Genomic DNA, 19,365 nt, shown 5'->3' with positions numbered 1-19,365 from the left:
TCATCTGGAAGTTTTAGCAAAATCACCCTAAATGTGCTGCCCGTTGGCATTATCCTCAGCAGGTGTGCTCCTCGTGCAGCATGGTGCCAGGTATGTCCAAGCCCACGAGCGACATGATGTCCTCATTCAGCCCACAATTAGGATCAATTTTACTTCTCGCTGAAAGCCACAAAATAGTACCTCGAGATTTACATGAGCAAGACGCCCTCCTTCCATGAATAGAGAGAAGCTGGTAGCAGCGATATATTCATACAGAGACGCTGCTTAGGAGCTAGACTCTGCCGAGGCTACAACCTGGGAGCGAGTTAAGCATTTCCTGATTCCTTAACACATGAGTTCTGGGCTCAGAACACCCATTACAGGGCTAACGGGCGCTCAGGGAGTCATGGCGCCGTGACTGATCCCCAGACGGAAGCTTATGCAGCAGCAAAATACGTCGGCATCAACCCTGAACGACTTGGGATCTCATCAGCGTGCCCTCGGGAAACCATCTGGCGGGGAGGCAAGCCCATTCCTTATTTGTACGTACACTGTTATTTACAGAGGAAGCTCTATGTATAGTTGGTGGTATTTAAACCACTTTGTGTCTCTTGACACCAGGACATGCTTTATCATGAGGTTATTTATCTGAATAGCATGCTAAAAACAAAGAAACCATAGTTTTCAAGAGGTTAAACGATAACCACCTCTTGCATGTTTAAATGACTTTGTAAACATCAGGACAGTTTCCTACTACACGTGAACAGCAGACACCCCAGGTGTGGGTGTCTTAAGCGGAACTCCTCACCATGCAGCCACAGGAGATGCGTGTCCACACGGCGGTAAGCGAGCTGGCCACGGGCCCTGGACACGGTTTTCCTTCTTAATGACGTTGCTGCTGTCAGTGTTAAGCGTCCGGATTGGATGCCCGCTAAGCTCTGAAACCACTTTTCTTTTCTTTTCTTTTTTCCTAAACAGAGCTTTGGACTCCACGTTGCATAGAAGGTCACAGCAGATGGGTCCTGAACGAGATCTAGGCAACCGGAAGGAAAAGGCTCGTTTCTTGGTCCCTCAAAGGAACTGGGAGTCGGCCTCGCTTCCCATCCCTAGACAGGGGCTACATCTCCTTGCTCAGACCTCTTGCGCTCTGTCCCCACAGCCTTGATGTCTCCACTGACCTGGGTCGCTAATGCAGCCTGCATCTCACCACCTCGGACCATGAGATTTCTGAAAGTTTGTTAAAACTGCTGCCCTTCCAGCTCAGACTGCAGTAGTAATCTGAGTTAAACCTAGATCGTTGAACTCCTCTCTACCCGGAGAACTGCAGGACGACATCTCCACGACTAGTCATACTGGTTTATTTATCCCATCAGCATCCCTCAGGTGGGCAGGATCCTGAACGGTGTTTCTGACTCTGTCAGTGCCCTGGCGCTCCATCCTCATCTTAATTGGAAAGCAGAAGTCCCTGAAACACCGCTTGAAGTTTTCATCGAGAAACGCATAGAGAATGGGGTTTAGGCTGCTGTTGGTGTAGCCTAAGGCGATACAGAAGTAATAGCTGGAGAGCGCAGCCGTGCTGTAGGAGCTGCTGCCCAGGGCCTCCACGAGGATGAAGATGTGGATGGGGGTCCAGCAGATGACGAAGACCGCCACCACCACCAGGACAAGCCTGGTGATGCGACGGAGGTTGCGGTCTTTCTCTCGGGAGCCGGAAAGGAGCCGGACGCTTTTTAAGCGCAGGATCATGAGGGTGTAGCAGACGATGATGATGAAGACGGGGATCACGAAGGCAAAGACGAAGACACAGATCTTCATGACGAGGTCCCACCAGGAGTAGTCGTCATCCGGGAACTGCAAGGAGCACTCGACGACGTCCATGTCTGCAGGAGGTGACAAAGCAAAGCCACGAGAGGAACATCAGTGGTTAGCTCTCCCTGCAATTTATATAGCGCCTTCGGTTGCAAAGGTCCAATCATGGTGAGACGCTATTACCTGAAGCAGATCACCAGTTAGGAATGAATGCCGTGCATATTAACCGTGCTATCTCTGCACGTAGAACAATGGAGCTGGAAGGTCACCATCCACTGCTAACAAACACAATGCTACAGAATAAATACGATTAGCCAGCAACACGAATTATCTCGCTGTGGAATGGGCTGACGCGGAGGATTCTCAGAAGAGCTAAACTGTTCATTTAACGCATGAGTACCTGTTTGCATTCCCATACATTAACAGTTCTCCCAGATCAAAGGCTCTGACAATAGAAGCTAGTACCTATTTGTAATAAATGATTAAATATTTCAAACCTAGCCATTCGATTTAACAAAAGCCAACTTGTCCAAAAAACATCAAGTGGCTTACAAGAAATCACTATGTGGGTCCATAAAAATTTAAACAACATTTGTCTAAATATGACCCAGCTGTTGTGATTTAATGGAACCAGTGGTGGTCATTGTGATTGAGAGCATTGTTGAAACATGAGTAAACTTTTGAAGAAGAAAGAGACGGAGGAGGACGAAAAGGAGGAGAAGAAAATGGAAGAGGGGGGGAGAGAAAGGAGGAAGAGAGTCACCGTCATCACCGTCATCAAGGAAGTTCATAAATCAGACACGTTTTTTACTTTTGCCAACGTTGACTATGTAACAGGTAAAACGACTATGTTTATAGGATAGCTTAGAAAATGGCTTTATTTGCTCTGCTTCTCTTTGCTGGACAGTATTCTCTTTGGAGTGACCATAATATTAGAAAGAGCAGAGACCCAGGATAAGAACATTTTATAATACAGAACTCCCACTGGGGGCCCGCTTACCCCTCCCAGGCTCCCTTTTCCCCAGGCATCAGCCACTGAGCACGGAGCAGGCTAAACTCTCTTTGTCCTGATTCTTCTTTAGATAAAAGAATCATGAACAATACTAAGTTGTAATTTTTAGAATGAAAATATTTTCTTCTGACACTGGAAAACCCGCTTCGAAAATAGTATAAGAATATTTTTCAAATAGTGAAAGAGCTCTAATAGTGGTGTTTTCTAAAACATCTTCATGCGCCCTTAATCGTATATCCCTTAGTAAAACAAGATCTTAGAATTTCGATTAGACAGACTTTAAAACACAGAGAGTATAATCATTTTGGCCAATTAATAGAGATGACTATCTTAGAGTCATTTTCTATCAACTAAATACCATATCAAACCTTTCAATAGTAAATGAAAGCTCCCAGAAGAACTTGTAATTTTTGATTCCCTAAAAAAGCCATTGTCCAAAGTACCATTACTAGGAAGACTCCAAGAAACAAACAAGGATCTCTCTTATTTTTGGCTTTAGTGTTTATGGAAATAAGACCAAAGTCATTTTTTAAAAATCATCACTATCACCATAGAAGAAATGCATTTATTCAACACCTTTTTAGGGTGGCACGTTGCTACCTGGCTTCCTTGAAGGTTGTTTCTTTCCTGCTTAACTTCTGTGTGTTCCAACAGTGCCTGCTTCTTGTGGCTGGCCTCAGCGTAGACGTCACCTTAGAGACATTTATACAGAGGCTGACCCATGTGAACAGACCTCTTCCCTGCAATTCATATTTTCTATATATTACACTTATTCTACTTTTATCGTTGTAATAATAACAGAAGGTAGACAGAAACCAGACAGAAGCTCTTCAGTAATAATGTGTTGCCTTTCCTAACGTTTCTCGCTCCATCCAGAATGTAAACTACCTGAGGGTAGGTAACTATCCACCTTGAATAATATTCAGTCCCTGCCACATAGGGAGGCAGGAATACATGGTGTTTGAGGAGAATAATTTGCTAAATAAACAAATTAATACCACAAGGAAACCGTTGAATGAACATATGGACTCAGTACAGTAGTTACTGTGGAAGAGTAACCTGTTAAGATAAGCAAGGCAACGTAAGGGCTGACGTTTATGATTTGGAGACATCTTTTAGCTCTGAGGGTCAGCTTCCTCTCCCATGTAGTAGGAGCTCAAAAAACGTTTAATGAATGGGTGAAATAATCAACTGCAAGACTTTTACAAGACTTTGGAAAACATCCAGTGATAGAGTCGTAAATAGCGTCGGGAACGTCCATGAAGCTGAACTGGTACCTACAAGGGGAAAGGAGAGTACGGAGGCGACCACCAAGGAGATCCAAGTCCAAGCACCCATTCTTATTAAATGTTTGATTTCAAGAAAACAGAGTGCATCTTTATCTTTAAAGATATATCTAGGCTGAAAGTGAAGGGACAGAAAAAGATATTCACTGAAAATGGAAACCAAAAGAGAGGAGAGGAGTAGCTAGCTATACTTACCTCAGACAAAACAGCCTTCGAGTTAAAAACTGTCACAAGAGGCGATTTTATATAACGATAAAAGGGTCAATTCATCAAGAGGATAAACAATTGTAAATATATATGCACCCAACACTGGAGCACCTAAATATAAAAAGTATATATAAACGGAACTGAAGGGAGGCATAGACAGCGATACAATAATAGTAGGGGACTACAATATCCCACTTTCAACAATGGGTAGATTAACCACATAGAAAATCAGTAAAGAAATGGCAGACTTGAACTCAACAAATATACACAAAACATTTCACTCAAGAGCAGCAGAACAGGGGCTTCCCTGGTGGTGCAGTGGTTAAGAATCCGCCTGCCAATGCAGGGGACATGGGTTCGAGCCCTGGTCCGGGAAGATCCCACATGCCACGGAGCAGCTAGGCCCGTGCGCCACAACTGCTGAGCCTGCACTCTAGAGCCCACGAGCCACAACTACTGAGCCAGTGCGCCTAGAGCTGTGCTCCGCAACAAGAGAAGCCACCGCGATGAGAAGCCACGCACCACAACGAAGAGCAGCCCCCACTCGCCACAACTAGAGAAAGCCCGCACGCAGCAACGAAGACCCAATGCAGCCAAAAAAAAAAAAAAAAAATGCCAATGCCAATCAGCTCTGATACAGTGTGTGGAGATCACCTAAAGTACTCTTCTTGGTCACCCAGGAGTCTTGACATGCAGTGTGAAGTACACACCAAAATGAGCACGCTAGCCGGTCTGGAGACAATCTTTCATCACATAAACAAAGCATGCTTCACAAAATAAAAGACACACGGAAAGGATGGAGCCCTCCTACAAGACTACTCTTCTCTCATTTCTCCCTCTATTAGTTTTGCCACACAAACTAATCTTCTGCTGACACTGGGGACTCTTTTCTGCCATTGCATCTGCACTCGTCCATCTCCAGCACCTCCTTCCTGGAAAACCCACATCTATCTTCATTTCCTTTCAAAAACCTAACTGAAATCCATTTCTTCTAGAATGTCATTTTCTGACAATGATTACAGGCGTTGTGGTTAAGTCGACAAGTATAACTATTTACAAGTAGAACTGTAAAAATCAATTCTTTGTTTGCCCTGGGAAAAAATCACCCATCTTCTTATGTTACTTAGCCCATCGTTCTCACCCTCCCAGTGCACGTGCAGCATCTGCTCTTGAATCTAAGTTATTACGCACCAACCCCTAGGGCTCAGAAGAGTTTCCTGCAATTTTATTTCATGTGTTGTGTGTATGAAGAAACAAAATCCTGAGTGTAACTGATCATATTTTAAAGTGCTTCTCTGGTAAAGTTTGGCTTTTCTTAAAATTTACCAAGTATTATAGCTTAACACTTGCAGTGCTTATGCTGTAAACTCATTTTGTAGTTTAAGAGGAAAAAGATTATGCTTCATTTAAAAATGTGTGCCATGCAGGATAAGCTATGATTTTAGCACCTGCCTTTTCACGGCCACCTGTACTCACAGGTGTCGTGAGCCCGCAAAATAAACTGGAGCATTCAGACAACTGCTGAAGCGATAAACAGCATTTATAAAGTCCAGAGTGATCATTCTGCTCCCCCAGCCCAGTGAATTTCTATTAAGACCAAAGATATTTTCACAGCTTTACCTTCTACAAGTAAAGCTAAGCTCCTAGAGCGGTAGTTCTCACCTTGGTTACAGGTCAGAGTCACCTGGGGAGATCTTAAACATCTTGACACCAAAACTGTGCCTCAGGTCAATTAAACCGGACCCTCCGGAGTGGGACCAGGCAGCAGTATTGTCTAACGTATCCAGGTGATTCCAACACACGTCCCAGGGTCAGGACCACTGTCCTAGAAATACAGGAAAAACATCAAATGTCCTGTTTGCATGGGGTAGAAAGTAACAAGTCCAAAATCTGATGGTTTTGCTTCTCTGTACTACCATCCATCTGTGAACCTAATTTTGAATGGCCTACGCCCACATGAAGCTGCCACGATAGTGGCCCGGAGGTTAACCCCTAGGGAAAAAGAGTAAACAGCCAGCACGACTCTAATGACTCAGGGTGCTTTTGGGGAGGAAGGAGCGGAGCAAGGAGGTGTATCTTAGAATTGCCAGGACGCAACAAATTGTATTTTAAAAACCCACATGACTGTGGTTCCTTATTTCATCCCCACCCCTCCAGATTCCAGTAAGCGCTTTCTGAATAGGGGATAGGTTGGGTGCCTGTGTTCCGGTCATGCCATTAACCCATCCTATGTTTAGATGTGGAAAGGAACACAAAACTGTTTTATTTCTCATCTTCCGTGGATTTAGCATTATATTTCCGTTGGCATTTGGCTTTTCTTCTAGCTATGTGGCCTACTCACTCCCACATTAAGAGTTTGTGTAATTAGAAGTTATATTCTAAAAAATGAAACGATTTAACCAAATCACTTTGCTGAACACCTGAAACTGACACAACATTGTAAATCAACTCTACTTCAATAAAAAATTATTTGTTTTATGAACAATGATAAAATCAACAATTTTTAAATGAAATTTAAAAAGTCGCCCTTACCTTCCCTGACTCTGGTTCCTCCAAGGACTATGGCAGAGATGCCAACAGATGAAGACAGGATCCAAATACAGATGTTGATGACCTTTGCCTTCAGGGGCGTGCGGAAGTCGAGAGCCTTGACTGGGTGGCACACAGCGATGTACCGGTCCACGCTCATCATGGTCAAGGTGAAGATGCTGGTGAACATGTTGTAGTAGTCGATGGAGATGACGATCTTGCACAGCACGTCCCCAAAGGGCCAGGAGTTCATCAGATAGACCGTGCTCTGGAAGGGCATGGTCGTGGTAACCAAAGCATCTGCTAAAGCCAGGTTAAATATATAGATGTTGGTTGCCGTCTTCATCTTTGTGTATCTAAGAGACAAGAAACAAGATTATTTCTCTCCATCTTCCTGTCATACCCATGATGTAAATGTGCCGCTGGGTTTTTGAGTTTGTTTTTCATTCACTTATTCTTTACGTATTTATCATCTAACATGTGAAAGGACTGTTCTAGACATTAGGGGTAGTAGAAAAATGGGCAAACATTTCTGACTTTATTTAGCTTTTATTCTAGTGCTTTGTTCCAAAATCTATTTAATTTTAAAAGGGTAAAGAAACGAGTATAGACAGACAGATGAGCATACATATAGATCTTTTCAACAGACTTGCGTGTGATACAGGTCTTTATTTTGTGACTGACAATTCATTTTAATCCTACCCAGAACTGCTTGGCTTTGTTCATTTTTTAATGCTTTATTTTGTTTCACTGTGTGAAACAAGATAAAACGTACCCAACTTTTCCTCAAGGAAGGTTTACCCAACTTTACTTTGAGAAATCACTCTTTGTAATTATGTCTTTTAAAATGGTTTTTAGTTTTAAATACATTCAATTTCAATGACTACAACACAACTAAGTGTTGATTTTTGTCTACCAGTGTCCCACTAGCTTTTCATTTTAAATGCATTATGTAAAAAAAGCAGGCTGAGTTCTTCCCTTGTACACAGTATAGCATAAAACATAATCTGGTACGGTCGGTGAGAAAGAAATCTGTTTTCCTTTACTTTCATCTTGAGAGATTTATAAAGCACACAATGTGTTTCATTTTCCAATTGAGGGAACAAAGAATTTCAAAATAGGTCAGAAATATTGCCTTTCAGCCCAAATTATTTCTTTCAGTTTTAACATGAAGCTTAGAACAATTCCATTTTCTACTAAAACTGAATTAAGAAGATTAAGAAGATTGTTTTACTCAGAGAACGCTTCCTTAGAGACCTGCAGGGCATGAAGTGTACCAAAGTACATCAGCGGGTTTTCTGAGGCCAAATGCTAAAATATGTTGGGAAAATCCATATATTAATTACTTTCTACACACCTCACATTTGTGGACCTAACCGCAATTAATTCAGCCAGGTCCCATGTACCCACAAGGAGCCAGACATCAATGTTAGGGCCTTGATTTTAATTAAAAAGCTTCTTTGTAAGGAGCCAATTACGGAAAACGACTTCTATTTTGCCTGTAAAGTCAATATCAGTGGTATTGATTGATCACTGTGTCTGTGCTGCTCAATCCATAAACGTCCACATGACACTTCCGTGACAGGTGGTGACACAACAGCTCTGTCTCCCCTTTTGTAGTCCCTGCGGTCTGATGCGAAGTCAGACAGTCCTGAGTCTGAACTCAGTGTACGACTTTTCTGAGTTTCAGGTCCCATGAAACAAGGACAATAAAACCGAACTGACAGGACATGAGATAAAGGCAGGAGACAACCTGACTCAAAATACCCGACACACAGGATCACACTGCATTCAGGGTCCCACCCCGGCACCAGTCTCCTTGCCTGTTTCCTCTTCCTGCCTGTGCTTGGATGAAAGCATTGTGAACACTTGTACACAAGTCAGTACCTCTTGGCCTCCGTTTTGATGCTCTGTTAACTAAAGAGTGCCTTAATCTGGAGAGCGAGGAGTTTATTCTAAAATATGTTTTGCTTTTACATTTTTTACTCAAATATTATTAAATGGCCCATAAGTTTTAGAAAGTGATTGAATGTATACGCCCAAGACTCCGGGCACAGGCTTTTAAAGGCACAGATAACTAAGCAAGTGCATTTCCTGAGACAGAGACAAATGTTTCTTTTTTTTTAAAACCATTTTTTAAATTGAAGTATAGTTAATTTACAATATTGTCTTGGTTTCAGGTGTACAGCAAAGTGATTCAGTTACACCCATATATCAATACACATATACAGGTATTCTTTTTCAGATTCTTTGCCATTATAGGTTATTACAAACTATTGAGTATAGTTCTCTGTGCTGTACAGTAGGTCCTTGTTGATTATCTATTTTATATACAGTACTGCGTATCTGTTAATCCCAAACTCTTAATTTATCCCTCCTCCCACTTCCCCTTTCGTAACCATACATTTATTTTCTATGTCTGTGACTCTATTTCTGTTTTGTAAATAAGTTCATTTACATCATTTTTTTAGATTCCACATATAAGTGATATCATATGATATATGTCTTTCTCTTTCTGACTTACTCTGCTTAGTATGATAATCTCTAGGTCCATCCTAGAGATTACACAAGCCCCCCTTGTCACCATCCTGCTGCCACTCTTATTATGCTGTTAGCGTCACCGTTCATCACCCACTGCAGTCCTAGTAACTGTTACAATCCTGCAAGATACAGCAGCCCCACTTCCTCTGAAGAGGAAGCAGCCTTAGAGATGACTCTCAGTGCTTCTCGGAATCCATCCCTAATAAGTAAAGGAATTCGGGACCATAGTCCAAAGTTTCTTAAGGAGTCAGAAATTTTATCAGAGGACTAACGGGATTCTGTGAATCCTGCTACTTCCAGCAGCCAAAGGTTGAAGAACATTCCGGTAAGTGTGGTTTAGTGTGCATGATGAGGGCAGAAAACAGGTGACAGGATGAAACGGGGCCTGGTCCAGGGAATGCAAATATAAAATATTAGCATCTCACCCCTCGATGGACAAATGCCGTCAGCACGTTACGGTGTTTCAGGTTCTCCATAAGCAATACCCATTTTTTTTCAGGTGAGGAAACTCAGCAAAGAGGTAGTAAGTGATTTCCTCAAATTTGAGAGACAGTGGGAATTAAAATCTGAGCCTTCCGAGTAGTCGTCAAACTACTGCTCCAACATCATGAAAAAACAAACACCCTACTGGCCATTTTTCTGAAGAGACTCCTTTAATACAGCAAATAGCTAACGGCCGATAGAAAGCTCCTGAAGAAACACTGGTCTGGCGAAAAAAACGAGCGTGACCAAAGGCTCCCGCCCCACGGGAACCTGGCCACTACCCCACAAGCCGGAGCCGCACCACGAGTCTGAAGGCCCAAACGCCAGACTCAGGAGGAGGACAGCTCTACAGCACCTGGGAAGATGCAGCCCTTTTTGACCAGCGGTGGGAGAACAGCACAGTGAGAGATGGGTTTCGGCACTCTTTTCCCTGCATGATTTATTCATCCTCCTGGGCATGCTTTCCAGATACACAGCATTCTAGATTTTATGTTTAAAATAACCAGACATGATGGCTGTACTGATGTGAATTCTCAGGAGAACTTATTTGAAAACATAATAAGTTTGCTTCATTAAATTCTCCAGATATTTCCGGTTCATCTCAATGAAATGAATTTGCTATACATCCTTTTAGATTATTTACTGCTGAAATTATGGTTCTTTACTCAAGGGCAGTAGCTTATTAATTTTTTTTTAAAGAAGGGAAATTCAGCCATGGTTTCTCCAGTGATCCGACTTTGAAATTGCCTCAATCTATAGTATTTTAAAGGAGTCATATTCGCGTAGGTATCATGTCCCTGATACTCTCCTACCTGCAAAGAGCAAAAGCTCTTTTAATGAGACAGAGGAGTGGGGCGTGTCTCCCATTCCTGCCTCTTGTGACTGCAGGTACCAGGCTGCTAGTGATGGACAGCCAGAAGGGCGGGCAGGCATCTCACTGGGTGCTGCAGGAGAAGGGGAGGAAGGCCGATGCAGAAGTAATGCTTTCACTGCAATAGCCAGGGCCCCAGAAACTACTCATCCTCCCTGCACTCACGGCCCTGAGACCCAGAAGGAATGTTCTAGTGCGTTCGGTGGTGCACGCTGGGTGAGTGTTTATCACGCCCAACCACACCTGGTAGAAAACTACAAATCTCAAATGACTGACATGTTGCTTTCTAGTGTACAACTATCTGGATACCTAGAAGAACATAGAATTCTTAAGTGATTTTTCCGTTTTTATACAGAAAACTGACCTAGCTAAGGTGAACCACAGGGTGCCACAGAGAGGTGACACAGTCACCCTCCTCTCTCTCTTTCATGGGAAGGAAGTGCCCCTACAGTAGGTGGAAGCAACACAGTAAAGCAGAGACAGTTTAGAGTTGCATTGTGAGGTTAAAAGAGTTAATACTCAACAGAACCTTGGAAAATCGCTCCTATTGCCACAGCCGATCGTTAAAGCCTCAATAACTCCAGCCGTTCTTAGTCTGAAGGCTGCCCCGCTCAACTGCAGACCAGTTCCTTTGGGGTATCTCAATTCATCACGTTTTATGTTTTTCTCATTTTTCATTTAAATTCTGACTTGCTTGGCCAGTGGAGTGGGTTAAAAAAAAAAAAAAAGACATAAGCCTTTTATAATATTAGCTTCACTCCTAAAACCTATTCTTCTTACGTTAGTCTTCCTTATCTAAGACAAAAGCCAGCATCCCCTCCAAAGAAAGAAAGAAACAAAAAAGCATTGGCTGATTTTCTGTTAAGGAATAAATGAACGTTATTCTGAAACTATCTTTTGTTAACACGGTATCTTGTTAAGCCTGTAAAACTTGCACCACTGAAACCATGTTAAGGCAAATCTTAGAAAGGAAACCGTCCTGCCGACATAGAATTTTAGGGTTTTAGCTGAGCACAGAGCACCCCGTCACCCTCCCACCTTCAACCGCCAACCCCCGGCAGCGACAATTGAGTGTGTCCACAGGTTAACCTGGAGTAAAGGAGATGCCTGCTGCCCAGTCCTCCCGAAGACACTGCTGGCTGCCCCAGAGACACAGCTGGAGACACGGTCAATGGAGAGGTGCTAGCTTCTCCCAGCGAGAAGTCAGTGCCTCCTGAAACTAACTCTAACACAGGCACTGGGAAAAACTGTAAAGGCAACACAATCCAAAAGGGATTCTGAAGACTACAGTTTTGCCCAAGTCTGTTAAAGCTTAAGAGCTCTATACCTGATCACCACCTTGGTTTTTTTTTTTTTTCTCTTTCTTTCCTTTTCTTTTTTCCTGTTTTTTTTTCTTCCTTCCTTCCTCCCTCCCTCCCTCTCTCTCTCTCTTTCTTTCTTTCTTAGCAGTCATTTAGTCTCTGCTCTCTGAAACAGCTCCATGAGGATTCGGACTTCTGCGATGTCCCACAGCAAAGAAAATAATTCCATTTAGCTAATCCATATAAACAGTGGCAGTGAAGCCAATTCTCTCTTTTAAGAGCTTATCAAACAATAAAATTACTTCCAGAAATTCATGATAGGCTCTTCTGAAAATAATTTCTGAAATTATTTTACTATGCTTGCTTTAATGGAAATGTTGGGTATTGATTCAAAGAGAGGATTCAGGATAAATTACAACATATTTTTTTAAACCAAAGCCTAAGGTACGACTGCTATTGGATAGCCACACCCCTCTGCCTTTCCTCTCACACCTCCCAAGGTGTCCCTTGGTGACACTATCTAAGGTTGGCTCCCTTGACATTTTTTTTTTTTTTTTTTGCGGTACGCGGGCCTCTCACTGTCGTGGCCTCTCCCATTGCGGAGCACAGGCTCCGGTTGCGCAGGCTCAGCGGCCATGGCTCACGGGCCCAGCTGCTCCACGGCACGTGGGATCTTCCTGGACTGGGGCACGAACCCGTGTCCCCTGCAACAGCAGGCGGACTCTCAACCACTGGGCCACCAGGGAAGCCCACCCTTGACATTTGACAGAACCTGGAATACCTTGCACATACAACTGCAGTGATTACAAGCAACACTTGCAGGAGGGGGGGCTAGGACACCTGTCGTGGAAAGAGGCAGGCAGTGTAGCAGACACTCTGACTGGCTCACCCCATCCCCCCTTCCATACTTCCCCAAATTGGTTATACCACACAGTTTTGGCGGGACGGGCATAAGCTCAAGCATGGGGTCCCCACTGACTCAGAGGTGGCCTGAGTGAGTCAGATGTTCTCAGCAGAGTGGAGCGTGGGACTTCCGTCATGCCTGGGGAAGAAACACCCTGCCCCCTAATTTATGAGCCAGAGAACGGGTACCTTCGTGAGGAACAACTCCATGCCCAGCAAGCTTGGGGGCGTTAGCTGCCTTTGGAGAAGAAATCTGAGATCAGGAAATGGAACGATTTCCAGAGGATTTCTGTGCTTCTGTTGTTTTCTAAGCCCCTTACAAAGTTACCTGTTTCGGCAAATTCCAACACCGCCCAAGATGAATTATAGGGAAGCCAAAGTCTTCTACTCCAAGGGCAAAGTCAGCAGAATGATGACCCCTAGAGGTCCTTATTATGGTAGCAAAGTATTAATGGAAACTAATGAGAAAAGGAAAAGGCAAAACCTAAGACCAAGCACCAGATAATTTTCCGATTTCTGTTATTTTTTTCCTAATAATTTTCCTTGCTTATCCTTACACTCAATCTAAAAAGAAACATACCTTTATAAGAGTAAAGCTTTTCTTTAAATTAAACAAAAGAAAAAATATATGTACGTAACTTCATAAAGACTGAAGCTTGAAGTGTCTTCTTAAAGAGAACAGGAAATGGATAAGCGGTGTTTAGAGCTGAATTGTGTCCCTCCAATTCATATGTTCAAGTTCTACCCCCCAGTACTTCAGAATGTGACTGTGTTTAAAAGTAGGGTCTTTAAAGAGGGGAAATGAGGTAAAATGGGGTCATTAGAGTAGGCTCTAATCCCACATGACTGGTGTCCTCATAACAAGAGGACGTTAGGACACAGAGAGTAGGGATGTTGTCTACACAGACGACCGTGTGAGGACACAGGGAGAAGGCAGCCGTCTGCAAGCCAAGGAGAGAGGCCTCAGGAGAAACCAAACCTGCCAACGCCTTGATCTTGAACTTCCAGCTTCTAGAACTGTGAGCAAACACATTTCTGTTGTTTAAGCCACCCGGTCTGTGGCACTTTGTTACGGCAGCCCTAGCCAACTAACACAGGCAGATGTCTAGAAGTCTGAGTTACCTGTGAGATAATCGCATAGAGCCATCCAGAAGGAGGCCAGCTGACTCTGCAGCTGGGGATGAATAAGTGGGAGAGAGATACACAGACTCAGGACTGGTCAGAATTTCCCTGACAGTTACGGCCACAAGCATGGACGACAGCACTAAGAGTGATGGTCAGTTTGACAGGCCATCTTGGCCAGGCTACAGTCTCTGAATATTCAGGTACTTACCAAGGTGCGGCTGTGAAGGTGTTTTGTAGATGTGGTTAAAGTCCATAATCAGTTGACCTTAAGCAAAGATGACCCTAGATGATCTGGTGGGCCTGGTCCAATCAGCTGAAAGGCCTTAACTACAGGGCTGCGGCTTCCCTGAGAAAGAAGAGATTCTGCCTGGGGAGGGCAGCCTGCCTCTCCCGATGCCTGCGCTCGGGGCTGCAGACCCGCCTAGCCAGCCCCGCAATCGCGTACGTCAATTCCTTGGAATAAACCCTCAACACACACATCCCCTACTGGTTCTGCTCCTCTGGCTGAATCCTGACTAATACGGAGGGTGTGCAAAGTGAGGGCAAAGAGAGCTGAGAATGCTCTGGAAAAGAGGAGCATTTAGGGAACGTCAGGGAAGAGGGGGCTGTGATGGAGGCTGAGGAGAAACCCAGCGGATGTGGAAGGAAGTCAAGGAGAAGGTGAGACTGGTCCAGCATGCCGAATCCCCAGGGGAGTCAAGGGACAGCCAGGCCGAAACAAGCATCCGGACTGTGGGAGCTTCAGCTCTGGGAGAGGAGTGTCACATCACAGGCACCCCCAAGGTGTTGGTAGGACCCAAGGACGTGGATCAAGGGCTGAGGTAAGAACATCCTACGCCAGGACCACAAACCCCAAAGCCTGGAGAGGGAGGCTGGAGCGCTTAAATTTTAAGGTTTTCAAAGTGAAAGGTTAAAGTACCCTACCATTAGGCAATTATAGCAGTTGCTACACATTAAATGATGAAAATCCTTGAAATCCTAGATTATCTTCACAAGATACTGGACAGCATTCCAGGTGTTCAAGGTGGGAAAAGCTATGTGTAAGGCAAGTCTAAAAACAGTCAAAGCTTTTTCCACAACCCTCACTTTCTCCCCAGGTCTGAGCTGGCCATCCCAGACCTGCACCTGCCCTGCCATCCAAGCGTCCAAATTCCATCTCCAGAGTGACTTCCTAGAGAACTCAACCAGGACTCTTTTGCATGTACAATATTTCAAAATGACGTCCTTGTTGACACAGGGAGGGGGAAGGGTAAGCTGAGACGAAGTGAGAGAGTGGCACTGACATATACACACTACCAAATGTAAGGTAGATAGCTAGTGGGAAGCAGCCGCGTAGCACAGGGAGATCAGCTCGGTGCTTTGTGACCACCTAGAGGGGTGGGATAGGGAGGGTGGGAGGGAGACGCAAGAGGGAGGGGATATGGGGATGTATGTATACATACAGCTGATTCACTTTGTTATACAGCAGAAACTAACACACCATTGTAAAGCAATTATACTCCAATAAAGACGTTAAAAAAATAATGTAATGTCCCTCTCAAAAGTGATCCCCCATCTTTTCAGGCGATGCTGGTCAGCCCTCAACGTCAATCACCAAAGCTGCACTTGAATTCCACACTCTGGCTCTGCTCTGAGTTCTGATGAGCAAACCACCGCCTGCTGCAAACCATCTTCAGCCCTTTTCTCTCCTGAGCAAAATAAACCCAAGTCCATCAAGTTTCCTTCTGAGGTTTCATTTTTCAATTCTTTGACCCTGTATCAGCTTGAACAAAATGCTCCGTAACACTCTCAGCCATGGATTTAAGCCAACTATTGTTTCAGTAGGTTGGCTTTCCAGGGTGAGAAGAGAACTCTTCCCTCTTCATTTACTATCAAGTGGGGTGGGAGGAAGGATGATGTTATGTGAACTCTCTAACTCCTATTGTATTTTTAGCTGAATTTATCCCCTTCACACAAATTTTAATCTTGGATATCTTTGGAATAGATATATTCAATTTATAATTATACTTTTTTATATTTATCATTAAAAATCCTAGTCAATCTACAATGATTCTTTCTTTCTGACATGTCTAATGCTCCCCGTGGAGTTCCCTTTGCATATATTTTAAGATTCTTTATTCTTTTTAATCCTAGACTGCAGGGCTATATAAAAAGTTGTAGAGCAACTAAGAAGCCCTTCTCAAACTCAGAACTTCAAGTTCTCATTCAAGTGACAATAAGATGTATCTGTCTCACTCAAGCACTTAAATATGATGAGAAGGAACAGAGTGGGTTTGTTTTTAGTATCCTCTTTTCATGTAACAATGTTTTATTATAAGACAACAGCCGCTGTAGCAAAGATCTTCTAAAAAATTTAATTATAGTCTAGAATACAGCTGTCTTTTCTTTTCTTTTGGTTACTATAATCTTCCCTCCAATGGAGAGCAGCCCTAAAATTACTAATGACTTAGGAAAACAATGTGTTTTTAAAATATTCCTCCTTCTGTATCTTGTACTCATCACTGATAGAAATCCTGTAAAATGCAATAAGCAATTATGAAAAGCAAGGTTACCAAGCTAGAGACGCTAATTGTAGGTGAAAAGAGCTTTATAATATGTAATCGGAAGCTTAAATGATGGTTTTCAGTTCCAGAGCACAGATGAGGATAAAAGACTCGACATTTCCGAGAGAGAGAGAGAGAGAGAGAGAGAGAGAGAGAGAGAGAGAGAGAGAGAGAGAGAGAGAGGGAGAGAAGAGAAGAGAAGAGAGAGAGAGAGAGAGAGAGAGGAGGGAGGGAGGGGGAGGGGGAAGGAAGGGAGAGGGAGGGGGAGGGAGGGGAGGGAGGGAAAGAGGGGGAGGGAGGGAGGGAGAGAGAGAGAGACAGAGAGAAAGCGGTGTTTGAAACATTCATGCTACTGCAGGTATTGTTCTTAAAGTTCATAATAAAGAGATATTAGTTCTTCACCCTTTCAATGTCCCTAAACAGCGTGACTTGCAGCCTTCCTTTACTTCACAGGAACTTCTCAAAGGAATCTCAGCTTTGTAGTCACTCTCAAAGGTGCAACTGCAGAGCATTAAGTCTGCCAGAAAGGGAAACTTCTCAAAGAGAATCCAGACAATGTTAGGATTTTTTTTTTCTCTTGTTTCCTATGTTGCAAGAGGCCAAAAGAGAAATCACTTCACTTACCAGAAAATTTGCATATACGTGGATATCTGGATATTTATTACTGGAAGTTGACATCAATGTATCCACAAAAGAACAATAAAATCAAACCTTCAGTTCTCACCGTGGAAGATAAAAAGCAAAGCAATTTTTGGAAACCTCCAGCAGCTGTACGTTAACAGATAAATATTAGGGGGTTTATGTACAAAGGTCACTGGTATTCTAAACAAATAAGACGGCGTATCAGTACTAACAAGGCTCACGTATGGATACCAACCACCCTCAACAGTATGCGGGCTTTGCTTCATAAACCATAACAGCAGTCTGACGAGCCACAGGAAATTCTTCAGTGCATTAGGTGGGCATGAATTTTATCTAAAGAAACATTTGCAAAGGGCAAAACGAAGTGCTCCAAACGGGCGCAGGGGCAACCAGGCAAAAGGCCAGGCAAATGGACCAGTTTCCCTCCCACGAGACACTGACCTTGCCCCTTGCAGGGACACCCCCTGCACTCTCCCTGTCCGTAGGGTTTTCAGTAGGGGTTTGGGGGAGTCAGGGAGGGTCACTCCTAAATCCTCAAGACACCTCCGGCTGCTCGGCTTCGCTCTCTGTGAACCTCGAAGTCCCGCACCAAAAACTCTCCCAGGAAATCTCACTTCGAGGAGGCCACGCTCTGAGGCTTTGAGGAGCCCGACAGAACGGGATCCCCATTACCGGGCGGGCGCCCTCCGCGCGTCCTGGTGGCCGGCCCGACCTTCCCTCCCTGCTGCGGCCACTGCGGCGCCCGGACCCCGAGCTCACCGGACGATCACGAACATGACCAGCGAGTTGCCCACCAGGCCCACGACGAACACCACGGAATAGACCGCCGTGATGATGACCGGGATGACCGGCGAGATGTGCTCGGGCTCCGGCGGCGCGTCCTCGGAGCCTGCGCTGCCGTTGCGGTCCGGCTCGGCCCAGCCCGGGAACCGGCCGCTGCCGTTGGGGGGCAGGCAGGTGCTTGGGGCGCAGGTGGAGCCCGGCTCGCCGCGGAAGATCTGGACAGGGGGCTCCATGTCGGGCGGCTGCAGCTGCGGGGCGAGGACAGGCGACACCTGCGGGCTGCGGGGGCGAGAGAACCGGCTGGACCCCGGAGGCAAACTTTGGCTGCGCCCGAGTCAGCGCGCGAGGCCGGCGGCGCCGAGGGCCCAGGGCCCGCTGATGCCCACCCCGGGGGACTGGCCTCTGGCTGCCGCCCGCGCCTGCAGACGCGCCGCGGATGCCAGGAGGGGCGGAGAGCGCGCCCGCCTTTCCCCCGGTTCCCGAAATCCGCCACCCTTGGAACCGTCCCCGGACCGCGACCCGGAGCCCCCAGGGACACGAGATCCCTGGAGCATAGTCCTCGCTCCCAAGCACGGCGCCTCGAAAGCCCAAAGCTCACCTCTGAGCCCAGAGACGCGCGGGGCGACGCAGTGATGCCGGTCCGCGCGGGTCCTCGCGTCCCCGGGTCCGCTCGGCCCTCGGGTCGCCGCGCTCCCGCAGCCCCGCGCTCCGGCCGCGGACGCCTCCCCCCGAGCGCGTCCCCGCCGCTCAGCGCGCGGCTCCCACGAGCGGAGGCGGCTGAGCCCCCGGGACGCAGCGAGGACGCGCGGGCGCCAGGGACCCCGCCCCGCCCCTGCCGGCCCGCCCGCCTGGGCCTGCGGCGCCCCCGGCCCCGCGCGCAGCCTCGGTCCGACGGCCCCCGCCGCCTGACAGTGAGCAGGTGGGCGTCGGGAAGGGTGCGCCGGTCCAGGACGAGTCAGCAGCTGGGGTACTCGCCGTGTGTCTAGAGCTGCTGCAGGCCCAGCTCTCAGGACACGTCTGCCTTCAGGTGAGGGGGAAATCGTAATTCTATTTGAGTGGCCCGTCCAAATACAGTAGCGAAATGATGCAATTGGAACGAGACCAAATCACAACATTCAAATGACTGAATATACATACATAGAATATTCTGTCTCTTTCAGCCTCCTCTGTCGGAGACGATGCACAGAACGCACCTTAAGGCAGCACCTGCGTTTCGTGGTGCTACCTGCGGAAAAGCAAGACCCCCGCCTTACTCAGGCCTCGGTGTAGGTGCAGGTAGGTGACCGTGTCTCTTTCTCCCACGTTAATCTCTGCAGCCCTCACGGTCCCTAACTACGGCATCTTTTCTCTA

At 45.7% G+C, this 19,365-nt stretch overlaps 1 protein-coding gene across 1 annotated transcript; it reads right to left on the bottom strand.

Annotated features, from left to right (window-relative positions):
* Positions 1-1,326: 1,326 nt before the first annotated feature.
* Positions 1,327-18,253, bottom strand: OPRK1 (opioid receptor kappa 1; the record flags this gene model as incomplete). Its single annotated transcript, XM_082675254.1, has 3 exons — positions 17,991-18,253; positions 6,826-7,178; positions 1,327-1,859 (listed from the first exon to the last, which is right to left on the bottom strand). The coding sequence occupies exons 1-3, from the start codon at positions 18,245-18,247 to the stop codon at positions 1,327-1,329; spliced, it is 1,143 nt and encodes a 380-aa protein (XP_082531380.1). The 5' UTR covers positions 18,248-18,253.
* Between the last annotated feature and the right edge of the window lie 1,112 nt (positions 18,254-19,365).

This window comes from Grampus griseus, assembly GCF_964374135.1.
Source record: "Grampus griseus genome assembly, chromosome: 17".
In the NCBI taxonomy this organism is placed as follows: domain Eukaryota; kingdom Metazoa; phylum Chordata; class Mammalia; order Artiodactyla; family Delphinidae; genus Grampus; species Grampus griseus.
This window is presented reverse-complemented; position numbering and strand designations above follow the sequence as displayed.